At 43.4% G+C, this 26,150-nt stretch overlaps 1 protein-coding gene across 1 annotated transcript; it reads right to left on the bottom strand.

Annotated features, from left to right (window-relative positions):
* Positions 1 to 1,035: 1,035 nt before the first annotated feature.
* Positions 1,036 to 24,667, bottom strand: SYT13 (synaptotagmin 13). The gene is made up of 6 exons (XM_033149368.1): positions 24,116 to 24,667; positions 15,362 to 15,584; positions 11,419 to 11,553; positions 10,268 to 10,581; positions 3,161 to 3,290; positions 1,036 to 1,750 (listed from the first exon to the last, which is right to left on the bottom strand). The coding sequence occupies exons 1-6, from the start codon at positions 24,296 to 24,298 to the stop codon at positions 1,443 to 1,445; spliced, it is 1,293 nt and encodes a 430-aa protein (XP_033005259.1). The 5' UTR covers positions 24,299 to 24,667; the 3' UTR covers positions 1,036 to 1,442.
* Between the last annotated feature and the right edge of the window lie 1,483 nt (positions 24,668 to 26,150).

The raw sequence follows: 26,150 nt of genomic DNA, 5'->3' as shown, positions 1-26,150 counted from the left end.
CCACAGCACATAGTTAAACTGTGGAATTTGCTCCCACAAGAGACCGAAAGCCCTAAACGGCCTCGGTCCAGTATACCTGAAGGAGCGTCTCCACCCCCATCGTTCTGCCCGGACACTGAGGTCCAGTGCCGAGGGCCCTCTGACGGTTCCCTCACTACGAGAAGCCAAGTTACAGGGAACCAGGCATAGGGCCTTCTCGGTAGTGGCACCCACCCTGTGGAACGCCCTCCCACCAGATGTCAAAGAGAAAAACAACTACCAGACTTTTAGAAGACATCTGAAGGCAGCCCTGTTTAGGGAAACTTTTAATGTTTAATAGATTATTGCATTTTAATGTTCTGTTGGAAGCCACCCAGAGTGGCTGGGGAAACCCAGCCAGATGGGCGGGGTATAAATAAATAAATTATTATTATTATTATTATTATTATTATTATTATTATTATTATTGTCACCAAATTAGATAGCTGTAAAAGAGGATTAGACAAATTCACAGAGGTAAAGGCTACCAGTTGCTACTCTCTGCCCCCATGGTCGGAAGCAATATGCTTCTGAACACCAGTTGCTGGAAACCACAGGAGGGGAGAGTGCTGTTGTGCTCATGTCCTGCTTGTGGGCTTTCTATAGGTATCTGGTTGGCCACTGTGACAACAGTATGTTAGGCTAGATGGACCATTGGCCTGATCCAGCAGGCTCTTCTTAAGTTTGTAAGAGCACTTCCAGAACATTCTATTTTCAATTTGGATCCAATCTCACAGCAGCAAATTCATGTTGCATAATTCTAGTTGATTGGGAACTCTCGCACAACAAACCCGCTTCCCCAAAAGATAAGATTTTTTGCAATAACAAAAGTGACAGGAAAATGCACTAGGAAGTATGGAATAACCCTTGCTTTGATGCAATGTTATCTAACCTCCTGCAATCAAATCAGAATGAATGCTCATTAAATAGCCAATGTCATCTACACTTTTTGTAAACCACTTTGTTTTTTCTTTTGCGGTCAAGTGGTATATAAATTTTATGAAATATATAAGTAAATAAATACTCTTCCTGCAAACAGATCAATGAATGATGGATGCTCCATAAATAGGCCATCCATTAGTGCTCTAAATGTCTTGAATCAGATCACTTTTCATCTCACTTTCTGCAAGTAAATGTTACTTGTTACTCGGTTGCACTGGTGCAGAAGACCCATATGTAGAAAGCAAGAAGATGGTACTGCAAAGAGAAATGAACTGCTGGCTACTTTTCTCAGCCCATTTCTAGAATGTTCTTACAGCAGAAACAACGAAAGACAACACCAATAAAACAAGACTTGTGCTTGTGAATGTGTCCATTTCATGGTTTTCTGGATGTTGAAATAGATCTCATTCCCCACTCCACCCCACCCAGCCCTGAGACCAGGTCTACTGGACTTGGGCTGGTTGGCCTTTCTACCTCCATAGCTACATGTGTAGCTGGTGCCACATAGCAATCTGCCTTCTGGGGTTCCTCAGCATCTCTTCCCAGTGGTTCCTTTCTGTGCCGGTGGCATGCAGGCCAAGGCTGCACTTCCCCAGTAAGCGGTTCTGCCCATCATCTCCATCCTGGCTTAGCATCTCCAGCTCCACACTGGAGGCACAGAGCAGATCGTGGGGCACCTCAAACATGATCATTTCGTTCCAGACGGGGTTGATCTTGTGCTTTGCACGCTTCGTCTGCTTCTTTTTCAGTTTCAGCGACTGGTGCTTCAGGGTCACCTTAACAGATATATCTGCAGGGACAGGGATATAGATAAAAAAGAATAAGCGGTCATTTGGTGCCATTTCCTCCTGTCTTTCTAAAATCTTATTGGTAAATTGCAGCAGTCATTGAGGGCCAAACTAGATGTGACTGTGGTGGATGCTGGTTCTTTTCATGTGTCATCCCAATCCTTGTATAAGGCAGGAGATGGGCGTCTTGCTTTAACAGTAAAAGGAGACCAAGGAAATGCACTGATGGTGTCCATCTCCATCCCATTCCCTTGATTCCTAGTAGGAGAGCTGGGAGCAGAGAAACACTGCTGAAACAACCAACTGTGGAAAGTTAACGGGTAGCAGAAGTTTCAGTGAGTGACTTTTGTGTGTTCCTTTTTGTATTAAGGTGTGTGTGTGTGTGTGTGTGTGTGTGTGTGTGTGTGTGTGTAAGAGAGAGGGGGGAACACTATATAGGAACATGGTGGAAATGTGAATGACAGTCCCATCACAACTAGTTTGGCTCTAAGTTTCTGATATTTTAACATAAAATACAATCCATACAGCACGCCCTGTGGCCCTCCAGGTATTCTTGGAGTCCAGCTCCTATCAGTCTTAGCCAGTGATGATGGAAGTTGGAATCCAGCAACACCTGGAGGACCAAAGGTTCCCTCATCTCTGCTATATGCAAATTCATTCATGAAGCTGATTGTAACACTGCCTGCCATGTGTAAGATTACTGCTTGTGAACTTTGTTATCCCCTCTTTCAGTGCTACAAGATTGCACTATTGGGCACGATTGATTCACTTATGCTAATAAAAGGCCATGTTGCCCAAAGCTGAATGGACAAGCAAGCAAACATTAGGCATTACTGGCTGGAAACATTAATGAAAGGCGCTAGAATGAACATTATTGAGCATTTAGTCAGGACTTTAGAGTGTTCTGAGTACTCCATATCTCAGCAAATGTTATAGCGAAACTGTGAGGTAGTAGGTCAGTATTGTTATCTTCAAATTACAGCAGGCATTGGGGAACTGAGACTCAGAAGCACTAGCTTGCCTAAGACCTATCTAATGAGATGACAACAACAACAACAATAAAACCATTCTGGGTTACTTCCAGCAAAATATAAAAACACAATAAAACATCTAACATTTAAAAACTTTCCTATACAGGGAATACTTGGTGGTTTCTTTCTTTCTTTCTTTCTTTCTTTCTTTCTTTCTTTCTTTCTTTCTTTCTTTCTTTCTTTCTCCCCCCCCCCCATTTTTATCTTGTAGTATCAAAAAAAAGCTTAAATAAAAAAATATGCAGAAAGGGAAATTGTGACTCACTCAAAGCCTGCACACTTCATTATGCCAGCTAATTAAATATATTTTCTCTACCTGGCTTAATAGAAAGGCAAAGTCTGTGGTTGCATCCCATCAACATGTTCCTCTTTCACACTCACCCTTCCCGAGAAGCTCTTTCAGCTGTTTGGAGTGGAGATTCTTGGCTTTTATGAGCACCACAAGCAGACGGTTTGCTGCAGGCAGATAGCTGATGGAAAGGAGAACTTCTCCATAGCCTGCATCTGGCTCCTGCAATTCAGTGAGATAAATGGGGAAAGAATGTACTCTACACCTTCTACATTACTTCATGCAAAGGACTGAGCAACTGTACAATGAAGGGCAGCAGCGGCAAAGAAGACTCAGAAGAATATGTGGTTCAGTAGGCCACCATGAGTTCCTCATGCTCCTGTTTTGAGGCAGAAGCTTAATTCACCTGTCTCACAATGCACTACGTTGTTTGTGGGGGTTTTTTTATATTGGCATGATGAGGTCCATGGGGGGTGGTTGCAAAGCCAGAACAAAATAATACAGAAATCTACACTTTAGCAAAGTCCAGAATTCATAACTTTAGATCTGGGAGAGGAGAACAAGCAGACTGAATTTTGAAATTGGATTTTGAGCAACTTTAAAAAAAATAAATCAAATTTTTAAATCCCGCTAAAGAGTTTTAAAGCAATACAGTTTGATATCAGCTTGCCGAATTCGGTGTCCAACTATTCAGTGGCTCTGGATGGAAGTCTCTACTCAAATCAGTAGTTTCATTTTGCTACTTCTTTAGGGCTTGAATGACCATTACATTGTAGATCAAGGTCTCGTCCACACTTCTGCTTGTCCTGCCATTTTCCCCTGGGAAAACCTGCTGCTTACCACCAAATTGGAACAAATGATTCTTTGGAATATCAGTTTTTCCACAGATTGTCATTTGCTCCGATTCAGCAATAAATAGTAGGGGTTTTCCCAGGGAAAGTGGCAGGACAAAAAAAAAGCATTCAGACCCATGCCTAGAAAGCACAAGACAAGTGGAAAACCTCTCGGATTCATGCTTTCTAGGTATAGAACAAGCAGAAGTGTGAATGAGCCCCAATGGATGCGCATAAAGATGTACATGGAAACACAGAACCACAGAATTGTAGAGTTGGAAGGGATCCTGAGGATCATCTAGTCCAACCTCCTACAATGCAGGAACATGCAGCTGTCCTATATGGGGATCGAACCTGCAACACTGGCTGTTGGTGAAGGCTGCTTACATATGTATGTCTCCCTTTCTACACTGGAGTGGAGCAGATATTTCACATCTTATTTATCTCCAGTTCATCAGCAACTGGGATTGTTGGGCAGGGGGTTCAGACTAAGAGGCAAATTTTTGAAAGTTTGCATGCAAGTTTGAGCTTGCTCGCAAGCTCCCCACAACGCTGTGGTTAGACATTTTTAGAGAGTTTCAAAAAATGCAAAAGGAGGTGAAATAAATATAACTGTTCTGGGAGGCATCAAAGAGATTTAAAACTCTCCCATTATCTTTCTGTGAAACATTGCCCTCTGCTCTCCTACTAGCTGTTGATTGTGTTATGTGAGCTGTTACTGTGACAGTTCTAGCACACAGCACTAAAGAATAACTCATATCCTTGCTGTGGTGACAGCAATTAAAGGCAGCATTTGCAAAGGAGATTTAATGTGTTGATGAGCACTGACAACAAGAGAGGGGAGGAAGAGGTTTCTTGGCAAGTAAACCAAACATAGGGGTGTGCTTGTGTTGCAGAAGCTTAAATTGATTCATAGGACCGGGCAGTTAGTAGCTTCTAGGGATGTGACACATTTCACTATGAATGGGGGGGGGGGGAACCAGAACTGAATGGGGCCAATTTGGTTCAAATTTCATTTGTTATTTGAGTTTGTTGTTATCTCTGGTATCTCTCCCTCTTTCATTATAGATGCTGGCTTATTTTCTGGATATAAATTCTGTATTATTTTATTAATATTAGTTTGCCATGGCCTTCGGCTAGAACAATAAACACGAACTTGAAAAATTATGAAGCTGTAGGCTCTCCCTCCCTCTGTCCATGTTATTGACTGCTGCTTGTGGAGACAGCAAAGCTCACTGCATGACAATGTCCAGTCACATGGTGCATTACAGCACATGGAACATAGGGGGGAAATCACCACTTTTGGTCAACCACTGTACGGTCACAAAGTGGTTTCCAAAAACCCTCAAGAAAACATCAAAGTAATACAATATTTCATACCATAAACCCTAAGTAAAATATCATTTGCTTCCACAAATAGCACAGTTCCACAGTGCAGCAAACACTCCTGTGATCCAGAGAAGGCTTAATCAAGTCCAGTGTGGACCTGAGTGAACAAATGTGTTTTGGGTTGGTGATGGAAGCTCATCAAAGATGTAGTCATCCATGCATCCAGAAGAAGGGGATTCCACAGCTGGAGTGCAACTACCAAAAAGGCCATATCCTGTTTCCTCACAAAGTGAATAACACTCACCCAGGGGATAGCAAAAAGGGATTCCTCTACCAAGCTCAAAGTTTGGGTAGGCTTGTAGGGTAAGAGATGCTTCATCAAATACCTTGGTCCCAAACTGTTCATTCATATGTTAACAACAGCACTTTAAATTGGTGTTGCTAACAAGTAGGTAGCCAGTGCAAGATTAGTGTTAATCTGTTTAGAGCATCATCACTTTGTAGGCTGCTTTTGTAACAGGAGATAGAAGAGACTTCTCTTAAATGATTGATCATAGGGATGGATGAACTTATTTTATATTCAGTGCCGGTTTGTTTTTCTTTTTTAAGAGAACTGGATTCATTTCATCCTATTTGTCGACAAAGGTTATAGGAAAAATCATACAAAATTCACATATTTAAAAACAAACAAACCAAAGTATATAGAAGGCAATCCCGAGGCTTCCTCTTTCTTCTTTTAACATGCTTAGAGCACCTCTGTGGTCAAACAGCTAAACAAACAAACAAGCAGTTTTACAATGATTCCAGGAAGCAACTCCATACCATAAGAGGCATAATACTTCTTGGAGAATTATATGGAGAAAAAGATGTGTGCTCCATGCACCTATAGGAGCAGCCATATTTCCCCACATGCAATGTCCTTTGAAGGTTACTGTGAAGATCAGCTGGGTTGTGTATTTCTCTCTCTGCCCATCAAATTGCTTGACTGGCCATTAGCATCTCCATTGAACGGTATAAAATATTTTGATCAAAATAAACAAACTGAAAGTTAATTTTCTGGATCATATTTCCTGCTAGCTTAAAACAAGCAAAGGGTTAGATACTGAGACTTCAAAATGATTGCAACTAAGTAGGTCAGACTGCTCAGGCCCTCAGTGAATTCCATCCCTCTGCTAGCTTACATAAATACTGAAATAGGATGAACTTAGCCCATCAAGTTTTAAGAACCAAGTAAAAATCTTTTTGGGGTGCAAGGTGAAAAATCCAGCACTTTTTCTTCCCACTAATAAAGGTGGAACAGGCCCCCATCAGTTCAGCCCTCCTGCTTGCATCTTACTGAAGGAAGGTGCCATCCTGCAGTTCCCATTCATTCAAGTGGGGCAGAATTTCTCTCTAATGGATGTTGTGCTACAGTTTGGATCTGCTTCCCACTCAGCTGTCTTGAAGACACCCCGAATCTGTCTGCCATGGCAGCTGCTTGTCTCATGGTGGAGTTGCTTCGGTGTTGTTTCAGTGAAACTAATGAGCCAAGAACCGTATATAAACCCAGTGAGCTATCCTTACGATGAGCGATAGATGAGGTGAAGGCACAATACTATCATTTTATTTTATGTAAGCCAGCAGGAAGGAATGCAAGAGGAGCCTTACAACTTAGTCATGCCTGTGGTTTTTATGATCTGGCGAGTGTTGTTCTGATACTGAGCCAGTCTTAGCAGGAATCAGTGTGGCCTTTCTGAGCTAGTTAGGAGCTCACCTCTGGGCTTTCATTGGAGAATGGCAAAGAGGACAGAGCCAGCATTATTATTTTTCAACCATGCTGTTGCAAGGGCATGCGAGGCTTTAAAACAAATCCTAACAAGCTCGTTCCCGGAAGCGTACTGACAAAAATAGTGCCTGCCTCTCTCTGATCATCTTGCTTGCTCCTAGCCTAGCTCTCAATTAATGATTCAGGACTTATGTTTAAAGCTCGCTGTGTAATGGCTGCCGCTCTGAAGTCCCCGATGACGCAAACCCGGCTTTCTCTGCATATCTTCCGCATCGGAAACTGGGGCACACAACTCGAAGACAGTTAACCTGCTCCTTACAGGTTTGAAGCAGAATCTCTGCCTTGTCGCAGTTGTGTGGGTGGCTGTGAGGAAGGCCGAGTGCAGGAGAAACAATATTGCTGTCAGCCTTGAGATATAATTGGATACGATCGCCTGCGCTAACTACGCACGGGCAGTTTCTTGGCATTCTTAGTATTATTATCCGATCCTGGAGGCCATCTGCTAAGTTGACGGAGACCATCTGTTTCAGGGGTGCAATTAACCACCTGTGCTAGCTCTTGCCTAGGAGGAGGAGTAATTGACCTAGGCAAAGGGCAGTACCTCATCTTGACAATCACAGGTTTCCAGGCTGGAAAGAGCTCCCTGGTACCCAGGGAGTCCATGAGGCAGAAGCGGCTCACCAAGTAGGGAGGCTGGCAGGTTGGACCAGACACTATCTCTCAATCTGACTGAGTTCACAGGGGTATAAAAGGAGGAGGGGAACTATTTATGGATGTATTTTATTCTAATTTAAGTTTTATTATTGCCTTTATATCCCGCTTCGAGTAACGCTCCTAAAATGAAAGGTTACAATGTTGGAAGCGTTTTAATTTGGAGGCAAATATGAGATGAACAACACAATAAAAGTTTATAATGTGGCCACCAGGACCATATAACACCGGTCCTAAAAGATCTACATTAGCTCCCAGCATAATTCAAAGTGTTGGTGCTGACCTTTAAAGGCCTAAATGGCCTTGGCCCTGTATACCTGAAGGAGCGTCTCCATCCCCAGACACTGAGGTCCAGCACTGAGGGCCTTCTGGCGGTTCCCTCACTGAGAGAAGTGAGGTTACTGGGAACCAGGCAGAGGGCCTTCTCGGTAGTGGCACCCGCCCTGTGGAACTCCCTCCCATCAAATGTCAAGGAAATAAACAACTATCTGACTTTTAGAAGACATTTGAAGGCAGTCCTGCATTGGGAAGTTTTTAATGTTTGATATTTTACTGTGCTGTTTTTAATTTGTTGGGCGGCATATAAATTATATTACTGCTACTGCTACTGCTACTACTACTACTACTATTAAAGTTATGCATGGCATGGGGAAAGCATATTTCCTCCTCCTCTTCCTCAGACTGCTAGAACCCAATGAAATGGAATGGTGGCAGAACCAGGACAGACAAAAGGAATAATTTTTTCCCCACACAGCACATAGTCAAACTATGGAATTTGCTCCCACAGGATGTGGTGATGGCCACCAACCAGGGCAGCTCTACAGCATGTTATACTCGTGAAATATAAGGCTATCAGTGCCTACAAGTCATGTTACCTCCAGTATCAGAGGCAGTATGTCAATGAATACCAGTTCCCGAAAGTTGCTTAAGTTCATTCACTGTCTCATGTGATTCTATTCAGCCACTGTCTATCCTTTATAATTAAGTTCTTAGTAAATGTGTGTAAGCCAAACCAGCCTATCACATTATTGTTGTTATTACCAGATTCTCCTCGGTACATGTGTTTGTTTTTGCTTGTTTCCATTTCACACAGTGCTTGTTACTGGGTTACGGCACTCTCACATGCACAAGAACTCACATTTTGACATTTATCATCATCATTATCACCACACAATCATGCCCCGTTGTTAAGAAGCCATTATTGTTTCTGGCACGTGATGCTCGCAGCAAACCACACAGTGACCCCAGAGGCAAAGTTGGGGGCAATTGTAGAGGTGGAGCAGCACAGTCCATTTGAGTTCTCTCGTCCTCCCAAGCTAAAATGCACCCTCACTGTTGCACGCAGGAGCCGTGATGGTGCAACTGCAGGTTCTTCTGGCTTGCACAGCTAGTTGAGAGAGCAGCTGGCACAGCTTAGTCTGGGATAACTTTGAGCTGGCGCAACAACCACCCCTGTCATGCACCTGCACAGGTAGCCCCAATCTCTATTGCTCAGGGAGAAGACGGAAAAGTCAGGCAGGAAGGGCAAAGTGAGGGTGAGAAGTTTCCTCTCTCAAGCATCCTCCGTCCTCCCCGCCCCCAAGCAGAAGCAGCTTAGGCAAGTAGAGTGGGTAAAAATTGGCTTTGGATTGGATGGAAAATTGACCCACAATATGGAAGTTTCAAATGCCCAAGCCAGCCTACTCTGCAAACAAAACACTTTGTTTGCTGCTCTATGGGCAGTATAACCTAGGGGAACTGAATCTGTGCCCACAAATGAACCACAGAGTAAATCCCTTTTAGTATTTAGCAAAAACAAAACAAAAACACACTCTGGATCTCTTTGTCTGAAATTTGACAGGCATCTTATTCAGGAAACCTCTCTCTGCTGTTTGCAAACCAATTGCCCACAAAACTCTAGGGATGATAAAGTGGTTCCTTCTTCACCTACCCTAAACTCTACATGCTGTCCTTGCAGGAAAACCATTGCGGATAACCTTCTGAACTTTTACAGGATCCATATACTCAGAAAGGCCTCCCATGTCTGCAAATTTATCCAAAGTTATGTCAAAAAAATAAAGATGTAGTAAATGTTTCCATTTAAGGAACAAACAAATCAAAATTAAAAGTGTCCAGCAACACACACACACACACACACACACAAAACCCCTGGATGTATTTGCCTATAATTTGCAGCATTTATCCTCTTTGGAGAAACTATAGTGCCTACAAAATTTATCCACTTCTGCCAAAAGGGAAGCTTTTATAGTGGTTGGGGTAAATTAAATCTCGTTTTTCCTAACACAGACTCAGACCCAAAGTCTAACTGGGCAGGTCCTGAATCACTTCAGAATGAGGCAGCCACTTTTCCAAAGCATGACATCAACTCCTGACTGAATCTTGTGGCCAAAGGATTCAAGAACAACCTTGCAATTATTACTATGTAGTAAAATGCATTCAGGACTCTAAAGTCCTTGAACAGTGTCCACATTTGGGTTCAGCGTCATCCGCACACAGCATATTCACTCCCTCCCAGAGAATACAATTTGTTTGAATAATAGCTTATGGAATTCATAGGATACCTTGTCAAATGTTTTCATCTTCTCACACTGTACTGTTCCATATGGCTCCCCCACATTTGCCAGACTCGGTTTAATTTCCCCAACGATGCTGTGCCTAGAGAATTTATCACAGTTTCTCAAGGTGAGAGTCAGCGTTGCCTCAGGTAGCTCCTCCTCCTTTACTGGAAACAGTAGAGCTTCCTCCCAGACAATCTGGGGCTTCTTCTTCTTCAACACAGTTTGAGCTTCTGAGGTGCTGGACTTGGTCACCAAAGTGCCTAGGATATAGCAGTCACAGCCATTGTTCTGGTCTCCTGCTGCAGTTCCATATGTAGCTGTAGAACCAGGAAAAGAAAGATAAACTGTACTTAAAATGAATACCAAAGTACTTTCAGGAGAAAATTGGCCATTTTCCTATTTCAACATTTTGATTTAATAAAAATGTTTCAAACCCGTCCTCATGCAAGGATAAAGGGTCTCTCCCACACGCCAACCCTTATTGCAAGTAATTGGTGGTATTTGCATCTCTGAGGTCTTATGGTGGTTTGGAAACTTCAATGCCAGTGAAAAAAGGAGTAAGAGAGTGTAGTCCAGCGAACTGTGTTAGATTGAAATCTGAATTTAAATCCCAGGTTTGCTTTCAGCTCATTCACCCATTCAGATGTAATATCCTGCTCGAATGAACCATGGTTTAGTGGGCTGCAAATGACCTATGTGCCTGCTTGTGCACTCCCTCCACAGTTTCCCAGGAAACTGTGGCTGAAGGGCTTTAAGATCCTGGTTTGTAGGGAGCCCTTAATCGCAGTTCAAATATGAGAGAGAAAACTGTGATTTAAGAAACTTTTTGCTCAAGCAGCAAGTGTAAGGGGAAGAAGGGATAGGCAAGGAGAGAGTGCAGGGGCACATACACTTATTATTGGTCCACCAAACCTCAGTTTCTTTGCACAAGGCTCATAACGTCTTGGCTTCTGTTTGCCATCTGTAAAACAAGATCTTCAGTTACGTGCCTTGTGGGGGTTTTATATATGAAATGAGATGGTTAAAAAGCAGGATCCTAAATTCGTTATGCATCTGCTTACTACTCATATCTGTGAGGAGAGCTTGCTGTATGATTTTGCTTTCAAATGAAAAGTTGCCACAATTGGTAAAATGCAAAGATATAGGCTCCTTACCTTCAAGAAAAGCAACACACAGTACATCTTTCTGTTGGTTGTGGCCAAGAGAATAGCGAAGTTCTGGGACTTGGTTGCAGCCACCAGCTTTCTCGGGGTTCAGACACTCAGTGACACATACATCTTTCACTCCACCTGGAACACACACGAGTCTTTTAATATGAGGATGCCTCTTGTTGCAGTCAAATTTGCCTACATTTGCTTTTCCTCTTTGATTACATCATATCAAATACCTTGGCACCGTTGTTTTGTGTTTCTAGCCATACCATTGGAACTATCTTTTATTGATAGCAAGTTCTTTATCTTAGCTCTATTCAAGATTTTTTTAATCATATTATTGATTTTCCAATATATATTTCCAATTACCAATCGAATTACAATCCAAATTAATTATACAATTCCAATTATAACAATTCCAATTATGCCAAATTTTTTAATTTGTGAGTTCCCCATGTCTCGGACTCCGGAGCGCTTTTTTATAATCTCTTCCAGTTGCTTTCATAAAGCCAGTCTTTTCACAGCCTCTGATAGATGCAGCAAGGAGACACGATTATAATAAATAATGTCTCTGTGTGGAAAAAGCCATCCTCTCCAAATATCGCATTTCGGCTGACGCCATCTTGAAAGTCTCTTATAAATCAAGCTTGTAAATCAAACTGCAACACACCAGTCTCTTCCCCTGCATGGCCTTCCTCCACTCCTTTCTAGGAGAGCCAGACACCTCGTAAATTCCACTATCAATCGTCCATCAAATCTGGCTTCTCCCTTGAAGTGGTGTACAGCTCCACAGGCTCTCATCAACAATCCGCAATTAATTCTAGCTGCGTCACTGCAGCCGAGGATCCTCCATTACTGTTGAATCAAGTCCAAGTCTTATTTCACCTCCACACAGTTTATTTTTTTGTAATTTCCAATCTAATTTACATTCTGTCTTTAAAGTCCACTTGCCATTTGCCTGTGAAAGTGGATTTTCTGGGGGAGGTTTTGCCCGTGTTAAGTAAAATATTGAGGCAAAACAAATGGAGATTCCAGAGCTTACCCCCCTTCTTTTCCCTCCTTCACATACCGATGTAAGTCCACGTCTTCTTCCAGTTTTCATTCTTAATCACTCAGGGCTGCAGTTGGCAACATTCTTCCCACTCCTTTGTCCGAGACATGCCCAAATCTTTAACCAAATTTATAAATCCAATTCTAGGGAACGTGCACGAACGGGGCCGGCTCCAGGAGCTCTATCTAGGACGAGCGCTATGTGCCCAGACCCACCCACTCAGTCCCGAAGGATCCAAAGTGGGTTTAAAGGGTACCGCGGGCAAGGCAGCCCTCCCCGTCATCCCGGGGAGGTCGGGAGGCTGCTTTACTCCCATCGCAGCCGCCAAATTAACTCGTGATAGATAGCAGAGATGCTACGGTCCGCCATTCTCCCGCTGTGGACGCTGGGAACTCCAGCTCTATTCAAGATTTTTAGGCTGTATGGAAATTTAAAATATGTGATTCAGGTAAAAATATGCTATTTCAAGAATAGCAAGGCCAAGCACACACAAGAAGCCTACTATAAGATGGAGGGAGAGTGGGAAACCCAGTGACAAACTGGGTGAGGAGCCTTGATTTTTCCTTCAGGAGCAGATCCACAGGTGCACCTGGCCCCACCCCTAGGAGGGCCTGTATCCCAGCTGCCTGTGATTGGCCAGTGCACAGAGCAACAGACCACACACACTGGCCAGGCCTCCCACCACAGCATGCTGCCAGATTGCAATGGGGAATGGGTACAGTCTGCAATGTTGCCTGACCGTCAATGGTAAGCTGACTCGGCATGAATCGATGGCCCTTTATAGAAAGTGACATTTCAACAGATTTTAAATATATTTTTACAAGGTTAGATTTATCATTTTCAATAGACATTAGTTAAATGTCTGGATCTTGGCCCTCCTTCATTCTAGATATATTTTCTACCACTCACTTTGGAACCTTGGCCACAGATTTTAGGTTGGGGGGGACCCTCAAAGGACTTGCAAGAACTCGATTCAAGGTTTTAACCTTCTTTCCCCCTTTGAACACCTGACCTGGCATGCCATTTTACAAATGCTCTTTCAAGAAATGGACAAAAGCCTCTCTGCTCACTGTACTACTAAACTTAGGGCTTGCACTTTGTTTGCTGCCTGGGATGATAGGAGCTGTGGTTAAAACATCTGGGTGGCACGAGGTTTGGGGAAGACTCTTTGGACTTTTGTGACTAGAGCCACTTCATCAGCTGCCTCAAAGGAACAGACAAACTGGGAAATCTGTATGAACGTTGGTGAAAGCTCTGAAACCCACGGAGACGCTGCTCAGGAATGTAGGAAGATAAAAAGCTGCCCAATATTGACTCAGATCTCTTTGCCTGTTTGAGCTCAGTAGCTCTCCAAAGTTTCAGATGGCAGACGTTTCCATCTGTAATTGGAGATGCTATAGACAGGACCTGGGACCTTCTCCATGCAAAAGAGGTACTCAGTGAAAGCCATGGCTCTTCCCTCCTCAAGATGTAGTGAATTTAATCCCCTTGTTTTAGCATAAAATGGAATATTGGATTGCATGGACTACAGCTCCATAGCTTGATGGTTTGATCCATCAAGGCAATAAGGTAAAGGTAAAGGGACCCCTGACCATTAGGTCCAGTCGTGTCCAACTCTGGGGTTGCAGTGCTCATCTTGCGTTAATGGCCGAGGGAGCCGGCATACAGCTTCCAGGTCATGTGGCCAGCATGACAAGCCGCTTCTGGCGAACCAGAGCAGCACACGGAAATGCCGTTTACATTCCACCGAAGTGGTACCTATTTATCTACTTGCACTTTGACATGCTTTCAACTGCTAGGTGGGCAGGAGCTGGGACCAAGCAACGGGAGCTCACCCACACGGGATTCGAACCACCGACCTTCTGATCAGCAAGCTCTGTGGTTTAACCCAATGCTTATGCTCTAAATTGTTTCAAATGCTTTTAACCAGGCCCTCTTGGGAGCCAGCAGGACTCCAACATCCTCCCCTCTTCCATAGCCTATTCCCAAAACAACTGTTCCTGTTGAGCATCAGACCATGATGCTCTGGAGAGCGTTTGTTTCTCCTCTTTTCCTCTCTGCTATCACAGTCCTTGCAAACACATATTAAAACATTTATATTCATAAAAAACCCAAATCCTTGTAGTGGAATAAATTGTTAAAGGAAATCACATTAAATACATGTATTTATTTTACATATGCAAATCATTGGGCTCAGTGGAGAACCATTTGGAATCTGATTTCTTGTTTTTAACATTAATTGGGCAAGGAATATTCAGAGATTCACTACAGTTCTTACTGCATAGTGAGCTGTCAACAGCTGTTACACATTTAAAGCTCTGGTCCTAGAGTTCTCCCAAGGCAGATACGTACAATTCATCCTATCCTATCCTTTCCCTAAAACACTTCTCGTTATTATTTCATCACTGGGTCAGTAGTAGCTGAAGCAGGGGCACTATGCCCCGAAGAAGCTGGGGAAACCAAGTGCCAAATGATTTCTGAGGTTAAAAATAAATTTCTCTATAAACCATGTACATGCCTGCTGGAAAATCCCCAGCAAAACAGAATGATTGGAACTGTCACAAGAAAAAGATGTGCTCTTAAAAGGACGGTTGTGGAAAGGGAAAAATCAATAGAGCTGCTGAACATTGCTAGAGGTGAATACAGAGAATTTGCTCCCAGTTACAACAATCTAAATTATAGGATTGATTTGTACACTTTTTGCACTGGAGCTCTAAACTTATATTGAACTTGCACTAAAAAAAAAAAAAAAAATCAACCCTCCCACTTAATGGTAAAGACTTCACTAACTTGCCAATTAGTCATTTGTACTGGGAACTGAAATCAGAAAGAGGAAACAGTGTGGTCACTAATCTGAATTGGAAGCAACCACATGTAGCTTGGCAAGGTGCTCACCATTTTGAGGGAGAATGAATAACTCTTCATTGACACGTATGTTCATTCTTTTCTCATCCAGAGCTATAGGCTTCCCCTTGCTTGGCTCTTTCATCCTCTTTAAGGTATAATCTGCACAGTTAACAATTTCTGATGTGGTCACTACTGGCTTCGGATCATAGATATGTGGAAACTTGAGGATTGTCCTGGGCTGTACAGCTTCTGCCGTCTTCTCAACACTGAACTGAAATGAAAGAACCCCATCAATTATACTTATTGCATTAATTCAGAATTTCTAGCATTGTGTTTCTTCAACAGAGGGTATGTTTATGAAGGCTGGCACTGTACTGACAGAATTCACCATGGTTCAGAAATCAAGGCAGTTTGTTTTTAAATAAATTCACCCATGACTATTGCTTCCATAATCCTATTTTTTCTGGTTTTCTTATTCTTTTTAGGTGCCTTCCTCCCACTCTTCATCCTTCTCTCTGTTATGGATTGAAGAGTGCGGTTGGGGGTGTTTCCTTTTGTTAACATTTTTATGTGAATCTACCTAATTCACACTTCCTGATACAAAACAAAACAAAACAAAATAAAAAATTCCTTCCAGTAGCACCTTAGAGACCAACTAAGTTTGTTCTTGGTATGAGCTGTTCTTGGTATGCATGCACACGAAAGCTCACACCAAGAACAAACTTAGTTGGTCTCTAAGGTGCTACTGGAAGGAATTTTTTATTTTGTTTTGTTTTGACTATGGCAGACCAACACGGCTACCTACCTGTAACTGAAACAAAACAGAAAGAGAAACACAGCTATCCTTTGAAATTCACACTTTTATGGATTTCACAATGGTTTTCCAACCAGAAATGTTCATGTTAAGTGCATACAAAATGCACACCTTAGCAAAAATAACATATAAAAATGCATTATGCTAGTTCAACTTGCCTAAACAAATGTGTATATTAGGAAAATGAACATGCATACTTTTTTTTTTTAAAAAAAGCTAAGTTATTGAAGTCTTTTTTCATATTTCAACATACACACTGCCTGCAGAATAACTTGTGAGGTTACAAAAGTATATCCAAAACTAAACGCTGAAAACTAACTGAACACAGATGCCAAACAATCAGGGAGACAAATAAATAAGTAGGGAAAAGAAAGAAAAATAAAACATAGCATCATAGTACTATACATCTTACTTCTAGAAATCATAAAGCATTTCAATAAGTAAAACAGGATGTCCTTTATCAACTGTATAAAGAGCAACCAAAGGGAAGGAGGATAGATAGTCACTGGAAGTTCATGCTAAGAGGGCTGTAACCACAACTGTTTGGGTAGCAAATAATACCAGAATGATTTCTGAGTGTTGGGGGCTTAACTACTCCCATATGAACCTCTGTGGATAGCAAATCCCCAAATGTATCTTTTTTTGGTGAACTTCCGCTTCACAGAGTTCCTTGTGAAGAGAGATTAATGGTTAGAATCACTCTGAGGATTGTAGCTCTGTGAAGGGACTGGGGGCTCCCAGCAACTCTCAGGGCCCCTAACAAATGACAGCTCCCATAATTCTTTGGTGGAAAGCCATGACTGTTTAGGGTGGTGTTCAGTGCTTTAAATGTATGGTGTTGATGTGGCCATAGAAACTGGTCAGAAAGAAGGCTGCCTCTCCGTTGGGAGTCTACCTGACATGCTGACGACCCTTGACTAAGCCTGTTAACACAAAAATGATTCCATTGCCTCTAATCAATTTGTTTCCTTGGTTTCAAAGCACTCAAGATGACAGGTTCTGAAAAGGTGAACAGGGCCACTTGCTGAGGACCAGAAGATAAGAGAGTGCTGGTGTCCTCATCTTTACCTAGAGGGCATATGGGTGGCCAATGTGAAAACTGAATGCTGGGCTAGAAGGGCTTTGGGTCTGTTCCAGCACAGCTCTTTAATTTTGTTCTAATGTGCTTCTTACAATCTTACAACAATACAGTACTTCAGTCCTGTCGCTGATAGGCAGTTCCTTTTCAAGCTTGAATGAGAGAATGAGAACACCTTAACAGGAATGAATGTTTTTCATTAGTTTCTTCTGCTTGCTAATAATAAACACTGAATTTGTTATTTGCTTATTATCAATAGTATACTGCCCGTCATCTGAAGATCTCATAAAAAAAAAAAAAAAAAAAACAAATAAAAAAAAAAGGGGGGGGGGGGGGGTAAAAATACAAAATAAAACACAAACACATAATAAAAGCAAGAAAGGGAGGGGGGGGAAGAACCTATAACCCTGTGTCCTGGAGAAAGCAATCCTGGAGTTGGGGTATTTGATTGCCAATCTGAATGCCAATGGGGGTACTCTAGCTCCCTATGGCACTACACTGGGTCATGCCAGAAGAACAACATGGTACTGCCATTTGTTGTCATGCAATGGTGTAGCGTGGGTTGCCGGGCCCAGGGCGAACAAGCCACCACGCCGCTGTAGTGTCTCTCCCCCCCCCCCACAAATAACCTGGGGCTACTTGTGCCACCTACCTGCCCACACAGAGGCGAGCCCTGTCAGCTGCTCACAACCCTTGGCAGGCGAATCTTCCTGATGCCCACAGAGAGGAGCTGGGCCAGGTTGCGCTGGGGTTGTCAGTAGCACAGGCCCACCTCACTCTGTCCGTGCCTGCACACCGTGGGCCTGTGCTACTCTGCCGCCGGAACAGGGATCCCCCGTGAAGCCTGCGCCTGCAAGGGGGCATCTGGTGGTGCCCTCTCATAATTTTGTGCCACCCCCCTCCCACACTACACCACTGTTGCCATGCAGCCTCTCTTGCATGGGCTCAGGTGAGAGCATCTCATAGTTAGTAGTAATAGGACAATGACTCCATTTGCCTGGACACCTAACAATGGATGCATAAGGACATTTCTGTATGCTGTACTGAGGGTGAGGGATCTGTGGCTCTCCAGATGGGGATTCATCCCATCAGCCCATGACAGCAGAGCCATGGACAGAATGATGGGAGTTTTCGTCCAGCAGCATCTGCAGGCCTCAGGTTCTCCATCCCGGTTGTACACCTTTGTTTTTTATCCCATGATCAAATCCCATGAACCATAATTTGTGAAGTGGGCCATACTCTAAGGCAGATTGCTCCATTCCTGTAACCCCCCTCCCACTTTTGGAGTCTGCTTTGGTTAGCTTCAAAGCAGACCAGTGTCTGGTTGCTATAGTTAAAAACATCTAACATTTAAGGAAATGTGGTTTTTATTTTTATTTTTCAAGTGCCTTCCTCCTTGTTTTAAGCTACGGGAAGTAGGGGGCTGATAGATGTACACGCTTTATCACTTGTATATGCATGGTTGTGTCCACACAAATAACATTTCCAATGTTCAGACGGATGCTTTTGGCTGCAGCACAAGTCAGCGTGTGTGATTGTGTTGTAGTATATTTTATACCAGGCAAGTAGCGGTGGGCTCGCCTTGCAGTGGAGAGCACGAGACATGAGCTATTGTTGTTGCCATCATTTCGTGCCAAAGCCAGACACTCCACCAGGCAATCCATCATTGCATAACAACCGACAGCCCCCAGGGGAGCCATACACAAGTGCTGTGGGACCAATCCGCCTCTTCTCCAGCCGCATCTGCTTTTGTTTATTGTGAATACTACAAGTTCTGCTTCCCAAATTGTGGCAGCTGATGATTTAAAAGAGGACTCCCATCATCCCCTTTGCAAATGGAAATGCAACCATCACATCTTAAATAAGATGATATGTACAGGAGGTTTGAAATATGAGAAGCCCTGAAAGCACAACCTTTCTGCTTTCTTTTCTGGACTAGAGAGAGGGAGAGAGGGAGAGGGAGGGAGGGAAGCACACTGGATTGGTTGCTAGGTTGAACAAACACCAACGGACTCAGAATAGTAGATTCCCATTGTAAGCCAGCCCATCACAAAACACCAAACCAAATGGAAAATATATTTTTGTTAGGTAGATTTCTTAGAACTGGAGAAGCTGAATTTATAATTTTTGGATTTCTTTTGCAATGCATGACATTTCTTGCAGTGTAGAAAGGCAATGATACAATTATGTGTGAAAAACATACTCTAGCTTCCCCTCCATGACAGTGTCACAATCCCCGATGTTGACAAGATTCAGCATCTGTGTTCCAAACACTGTTCTCTTTCCCACTGATGGAAAACTATAATAGTGTATATGTGCTAAGGAACTGATATAATGGATACAGATAGAATACACTTCCCACACAAACAAATCCATCTGAGGCTTAGGTTTGAAACACATATGCACTTGTTCTAAAGCAGACGGTTGGAAAGGAAGACTTGTTCCTGGCAAGAGAAGCCTGGTTATTTTTGAAACAGAAGGGGGGGAATCAGAATTACACAGGCAAGTTATCTAAGGATAACTTCAGAGACAGACTGCCTCTTTAATTGTGTAATTACAGTGCCAATTCACACGTTCATGTTCCTCGCTTGTCGATGGCAGCATTCAGCGTTGACTGCGGCAGCTAGACTAGTGACTGGGAGTGGCCCCGCCGGGACCATGTAACACCGGCCATAAAGGATCTTCACTGGCTCCCAGTACCTTTCTGAACACAATTCAAAGTGTTGGTGCTGACCTTTAAAGCCCTGAACGGCCTCCGTCCAGTATACCTGAAGGAGAGTCTCTACCCCATCGCTCAGCCCAGACACTGAAGTCCTCCTCCAAGGGTCTTCTGCTGGTTCCTTCACTGTGAGAAGTGAAGTTACAGGGAACCAGGCAGAGGGCCTTCTCAGTAGTGGCACCCTCCCTGTGGAACACCCTCCCTTCAGATGTCAAGGAAATAAACAAGACATCTGAAAGCAGTCCTGTTTAGGAAGTTTTTAAGGATTGGTGTTTTTATTATGTTTTTAAATGGTGATGATGGTGATGACGATTAACGGGTGAAACAGTCACTGTAGACCTACCGTCACAGGGAGACATTTCACAAGACAAAGGAGGAAAAGTGAGAGTCAATATGGGATTTGTGAGTGTATCATTTAGGACTAGATGCATGTGTGCCAGACTGTGTGAAGTGACAACCTCTGTCTTGATCTGGCTGGGAATAAGCTTATGAAGTGGTGCATTGGCTTCTGAGTAAACACTTAAAAGATTTCCAGAGAGATGTTAGTCTGTTGCAGCAAAAACAACAAAGAGTTTTGTGGCACCTTAAAGACTACCGTATTTTCCGGTGTATAAGACGACTGGGCATATAAGATGACCCCCAACTTTTCAAGTTAAAATATAGAGTTTGAGATATACCCGCCGCAGATTCTCCACCCGGCGTATAAGATGACCCCCGACTTTTGAGAAGTTTTTCCTAGATTAAAAGTAGTCTTATAGAGTATTTAATTTATTATGGCATAAGCTTTTGCAGACTAGGACCACGATTAATCAGATACATGATCCTCAGTAATCAGGTATTTTTAATGCATGGGTTGCAGAAGGGAAAATAAAGGTTTGTGACAGCACAACTAGAGCTTAAATCCTTCAAGATGTTTGGGGGCATCTATCATTTTTGCTCATGCTGGCTAGGGCTTTGGATACTGTAATTTAATAATATCTGGCTCCCTGATTTAAACCCTAATTTTATTGTCACTGGCTGTACTTCTTGGATTCCATTGCCATTTAATGCAAACTTTACCTTCTTTTTCTTTACACCTATATGCAGAATGTGCCTGGCAACTGTGGATCCCACTTCATGCATCTCATGAAGTGGGCACTAGTTTATGAGACGCCACAAGATCTGCTCATCTCTGAGATGCAAAAGATTATTAACTTCAAGCACAACAGAAGGATTAGGAATCCATATGAATAGGTTTGCCATATTTCAACAGTGAAAACCCAGACAGAAAAGTGTGGGGTTTTTTTTGTTTCGTTTTTAGTTTTGCCAAAGTTGTTGGGCTTTTTAAAACCATTTTGAGCTATTTTTATGGAGAATTGGCGCTCCCAGACACTTTTGGTGATTTCCACCCAAACACTGCTGCTGTATGCAGTGTTCCATATGTCTGGGCAACCCTGAAATAAGTGCTCTGTATTTGTCTGATTCCATTTAAAAGGGGGTACTCGCTCACGGGCTTTTAAAAATGAAAACTGCACCAAGTTTGCCGCGAGGATGAGTGATAGTAGGATTATACAGTCGTACCTTGGTTGCTGAACTTAATCCGTTCTAAGAGTCCTTTCGACTCCCAAAACGGTTCGAAAAGCAAGGCGCGGTTGCCAATTGGCTGCAGGAGCTTCCTGCACTCAAGTGGAATCTGCGGAAACCACGTCAGACATTCGGCTTCCGGAAAACATTCGCAAACTGGAACAGTCACTCCGGGTTTGCGGTGTTCAGGAGCCAAAACGTCCGAGTACCAAGGCGTTCGACAACCTGACTATAAAGCGCTGTATATATAACAACTACAATCTGGTGTAAATTCAAGCTGGAGGAATATATGAAGTTAACAGAGTTAGGCCATTGGCCCATTGAACTAGTACTGTCTACTCTGATAGACAGCAACTTTCTAGGGGACCTGGCTGCGCGACATACACACACCGTGTGTGCACACCGCAGGGCATGCTGATGTCACTCGCGCATGCTGGGAGGTGTGCTGACGTGCCGTGTGCACACAGCTGCTGCAGAATTTTGTTTTGGCCTGGACCCCTCCTTGAAAATTTGGGGGACCTTCAGCCCCCAGGGTCCCCCTAGATGGCCCCCTGCTCCAAGGGTTCTGGCATAAGTCTTTTCCAGCCAAACCACTGCAAACTTTTTTAAAACTAGAAGTACTAAGCAGGGCCGGATTTAGCTTTTGATGAGGCCCTAAGCTACTGAAGGTATTGGGGCCCATTATATGTCCAGCTGTCCTTTGTCAACAACAAATTGTCACTGTTTTTTGTGTGAATATATGCTATATGGTAATTTCTGGACCTAACTGGTATCTAAAGCCATTTGCACGTAACAAATATGTATTTTATCAAAGTAATTGTTGAACTGAAACACAATTAAGAAGAAGTACATTAATAGTGAAATACAATTAAGAAGAAGTATATTAAAAGTGAAATAACTTATAAGCTCTAACTGTGTGTAGGTTTTATTTTATTTGTTTTTATCTCATATTTTGGAAATGTACACCCAGTTTTTTTCCCTTTCAATTTTTGGGGGCCCCCAAGAGAGTGGGGGCCCTAAGCTATAGCTTGTTTAGCTTACATGTAAATCCGGCACTGGTACTAAGGACTGAACCAGGGACTTCTAACATGTGCGCCATCACTGAGTTATATTCCTCTCCTTTTAAAAAAACCTGACTTCTCCGTGTTACTTCTCTTAACTCCTCCACCGCACCCTGCAATCCAAACGTAGAAGGCTTGTAAGCAAAAGAAAGAGCAAGGACACTGTATACAGAACTGCAATTAGTAAGATCAGATGACACAGTGTGGCGCAGCCATAACAAAGCCCTACTGATGTACCCTCTCCACTATGGATATCACTGGGTAGTCCTGGGCTTATAACAAGGAGAGAATCATAGGTGTGCTGAGCAAAGGCTGTGGGTGCTCTGCCTCTCTCCTGAAATGTAAGGGATGAGCCTAGTATGAACAGAATTTCCACTTAGGCTAAGCTTCTAATACCAATGTATTTCTGTCACTCTAACTGCCCTGGTTTGTGGCCAGTTTGCATCACCATAGTCTTGATCAACCTGATGCGGGGGAAAGTCAGCAGAAAGACTGAAAAGTGCTGACGATTTTTGCCAACAAAGGCAACATATCATTTTAAGCAAAGAGAGGAAAAGCTTTACATCTCAGAACAGGAATCAATAGCCACTCTGAGGGTGAGTTCCATCATTTATAAGAAACAAAAAAGTTCTCAACTCAGGTTTCAGCCAGATATATATTGCTATTATTGTTAAGATTGTTGTCAACTTATCCAGCAATAATGTAATGGCCTGTGCAATAGGCCATGGGTACCCATTTTCCAGATCGGCAACTGAGGCCAAAAGAGAAGGATTTACCCATACCTACCCATTCAACAAGTCCATAACTGGGATGGAATCTGAACCCTTTCCTTCAAGGCCAGCTATCGAATTTATGTCAAATGGGCCACCCTCGTTTCTGGTTACAACTGATATACAGTAATCACTTTGCTTCCACTCCTCATTTAGACAAACACTGAGATAACTGAATAAGCTAAACATGCATTATAAGGTAAGTTCACACAGTGTAACAGGACTCTGTCATGACATATGTCATAATTAGATTTCGACTGCCAGCTGGATAGGGATGCCTTATTTTAAATTTCACAAACATATTTCACATGAATATGTATGTACACTAGTTAGTTACACAGGCTTTTTTCTGTGCAGCAGAAGCATATGTGCATACATGCATGGAAATGAAAAGATCAATGGGCATTAGGAAACATTCAAGCATGTTATTCCGGTTCTTTTTTCCGCTTGGCGTCCAGGCTCTGTATGCAAATCAACCTGGTCTAGCCACACAGACATTGTGGGATCCCTGTAGGTTTGCCACCCCTGCTTTCTCTCTCTCTTTCATAAAACAAAAGCGGGCTGTTGCTTTGGTAATCCCACACGCCACCTGAGACCCCTCCCTCCCTCCCTCCCTGCCTGCCCTTCTGTCTTGCTCCCTGCACAGAAGTAGAGCTGCCCCCTGAAACCCTGCAAACACAGGAGCTTGCTATCAATCACAGTATATCACAAACTGGGCACCCCAGCTCAGAGCGTGCTGTTCTGAAGCCGCTGCATCAATGGAAGAAGAGTAGGGCAAAATCAATATGGTGCTTTACCTGCTGGACTGTCTGTAGTACGCTAGGCTTGGCATTTTCTGGGTCCTGGTCTTGCTCCTTGTCTGAAGCTCCTTTCCCAGGTTGCTTGCATTTGCACAGGCAGGTGAGACCGCATAAGGCAAGGATGCCAGTAGCAGTCCCCAAGGTAGCTCCCAGAGCAATCACTGGGACAGACAAAACCATCGTCTCGGGCTAGGAAGCCACAACTTTACTCAGCCAGCACAAGCATCATCCACCTCCTTGCAGAATTTCTCCCGGTCTCAGCCTCTTTGGAAGAGCGCAATAGATCCTCTCCAACAGCAGCGGACAGAGAAAAGTGATTCACAAGAAACTAGTGGGTTGCTCCTGCAGGGCTAGATGATCAGATAACCTCTCCATCCTTCCCGCGGGTATTTCTGGCTCAATGCTCCAGGGGGAGCAAAGAGAAGCGGAGGAAGTCGCAGTTCCATCGCCTGCAGTCCCTCTCAGACTGCGAGCAGGCAGCTTTCATTGAAGCTCATTCTCCAGCACCACTGGGGAAAGTCTGATGTACGATAGAGTCAGACGTCAGCAAGAAGGGGGTGGGCCGTGCTGGCCAACTCGCAGAAAGTGCATCCAAGCCAGTGACGGGAGACCCTTTAAAAAGGGGCTTGCTGCAAAGTAGCTTGGCGGGGAGCGGGGGGCGGGGGAGAAAACACATTGCAATTATTGTCCACACACACACACACACACACAGAGAGAGAGAGAGAGAGAGAGAGAGAGAGAGAGAGAGAGAGAGAGAGAGAGAGATTGTTCAGAATTGCATGACTGCTAAAAATAAGAAGCATAAAGTGCATCTGACTGACACTTGAGACAGGTAGCCTTGGAAAAAAGATACAACAGGTGCTTTCGCATGCATTTCTAGCAGAACTCGGTTTCAGCTAGAAATTTCAGGTCAAAACCAGCGTGATTACAATGTGAGAGGGTGGCAGTGAATGTGATGTATAAGTCAGAATCTATAGAGTTTAACTGGCTGATCCAGTGGGGAAGCACTGTTCAGCAATGCCAATCCCCATCCCTCCACCCCCAAAAAGATTACATTAGGTAACTGGAAAAGTGTACGAACATCCTCAGGCCAACTGCCATGAGTGTTTGTTTAATGTCCTGGCAGCATCCAGCATATCTCTTTGGTGTTGAAGTCGTAGGTCAATAATCCCTCCATGTTTTTTTCAGGGTTTTTTCTTTCCAAGGGAGGGAACACAACACAGAATCAAAATGTGTTTTTGCTGTAACATTGCTAACTTGGGAATGTGTGGGGTGATTCCTGCCCCCTCAGTGCTGCTGCATATGCTGCGCTCACTTCTCAGCCAACACTTGATTGGCTTTGGTCTGAAGGGGGCTGCTTCAGTTGTGCATAAGGTTTCCAACACATGGCAGGAGTATGTGATTGAATTTGTCAGATTTATTCTAGCTTCATTCTCACAAACAGCAGGTGTGGTAGTGAGCTTTGTGTCTGGACTGTATCACTTTGGAGAAGAAGCAGGACTGATATGACACAATGCTCCCCCGCCTGCCCTATGCACATGAAAGAACCATTCTCATACAAAATAAACATGTCAGAAATGTTTCACCTGGAATTTAGCTTTAAGACGTGCAGGGATTTATTGATCTATTTATTGACTTTAGGCAGAAGCATTCAGTGACGTGAACCTCCACTCGTAGTCTGAACCATCTGGGATGAGAGTCCTGGAAGACCTGCTCCCTGATTTGCGGGCCTTTTTCCACCTGGCCTGAGAGAGTAGGGCCCTAACTGACTCCAGCTACTCTTGGGCTGGAGTACAGTGGTACCTCGGCTTAAGAACTTAATTCATTCCGGAGGTCCATTCTCAACCTAAAACTGTTCTTAATCTGAGGTACCACTTTAGCTAATGGGGCCTCCCGCTGCTGCTGCACCACTGCCACGCGATTTCTGTTCTCATCCTGAAGCAAAGTTCTTAACCTGAGGTACTATTTCTGGGTTAGTGGAGTCTGTAACCTGAAGCGTCTGTAACCTGAAGTGTCTGTAACCCGAGGTACC

Source organism: Lacerta agilis, chromosome 1 (assembly GCF_009819535.1).
Source record: "Lacerta agilis isolate rLacAgi1 chromosome 1, rLacAgi1.pri, whole genome shotgun sequence".
In the NCBI taxonomy this organism is placed as follows: domain Eukaryota; kingdom Metazoa; phylum Chordata; class Lepidosauria; order Squamata; family Lacertidae; genus Lacerta; species Lacerta agilis.
This window is presented reverse-complemented; position numbering and strand designations above follow the sequence as displayed.

Coding starts and splice junctions, on each gene's coding strand:
- SYT13 (XM_033149368.1), bottom strand. CDS start 24,298: ATGGTTTTGTCTGTCCCAGTGATTGCTCTGGGAGCTACCTTGGGGACT. Junction 10,582..11,418: donor GTGTGTTGCTTTTCTTGAAG/GTAAGGAGCCTA, acceptor CTGGTTCTACAG/CTACATATGGAACTGCAGCA. Junction 3,291..10,267: donor AGATGAAAACATTTGACAAG/GTATCCTATGAA, acceptor ACTGAATTGCAG/GAGCCAGATGCAGGCTATGG.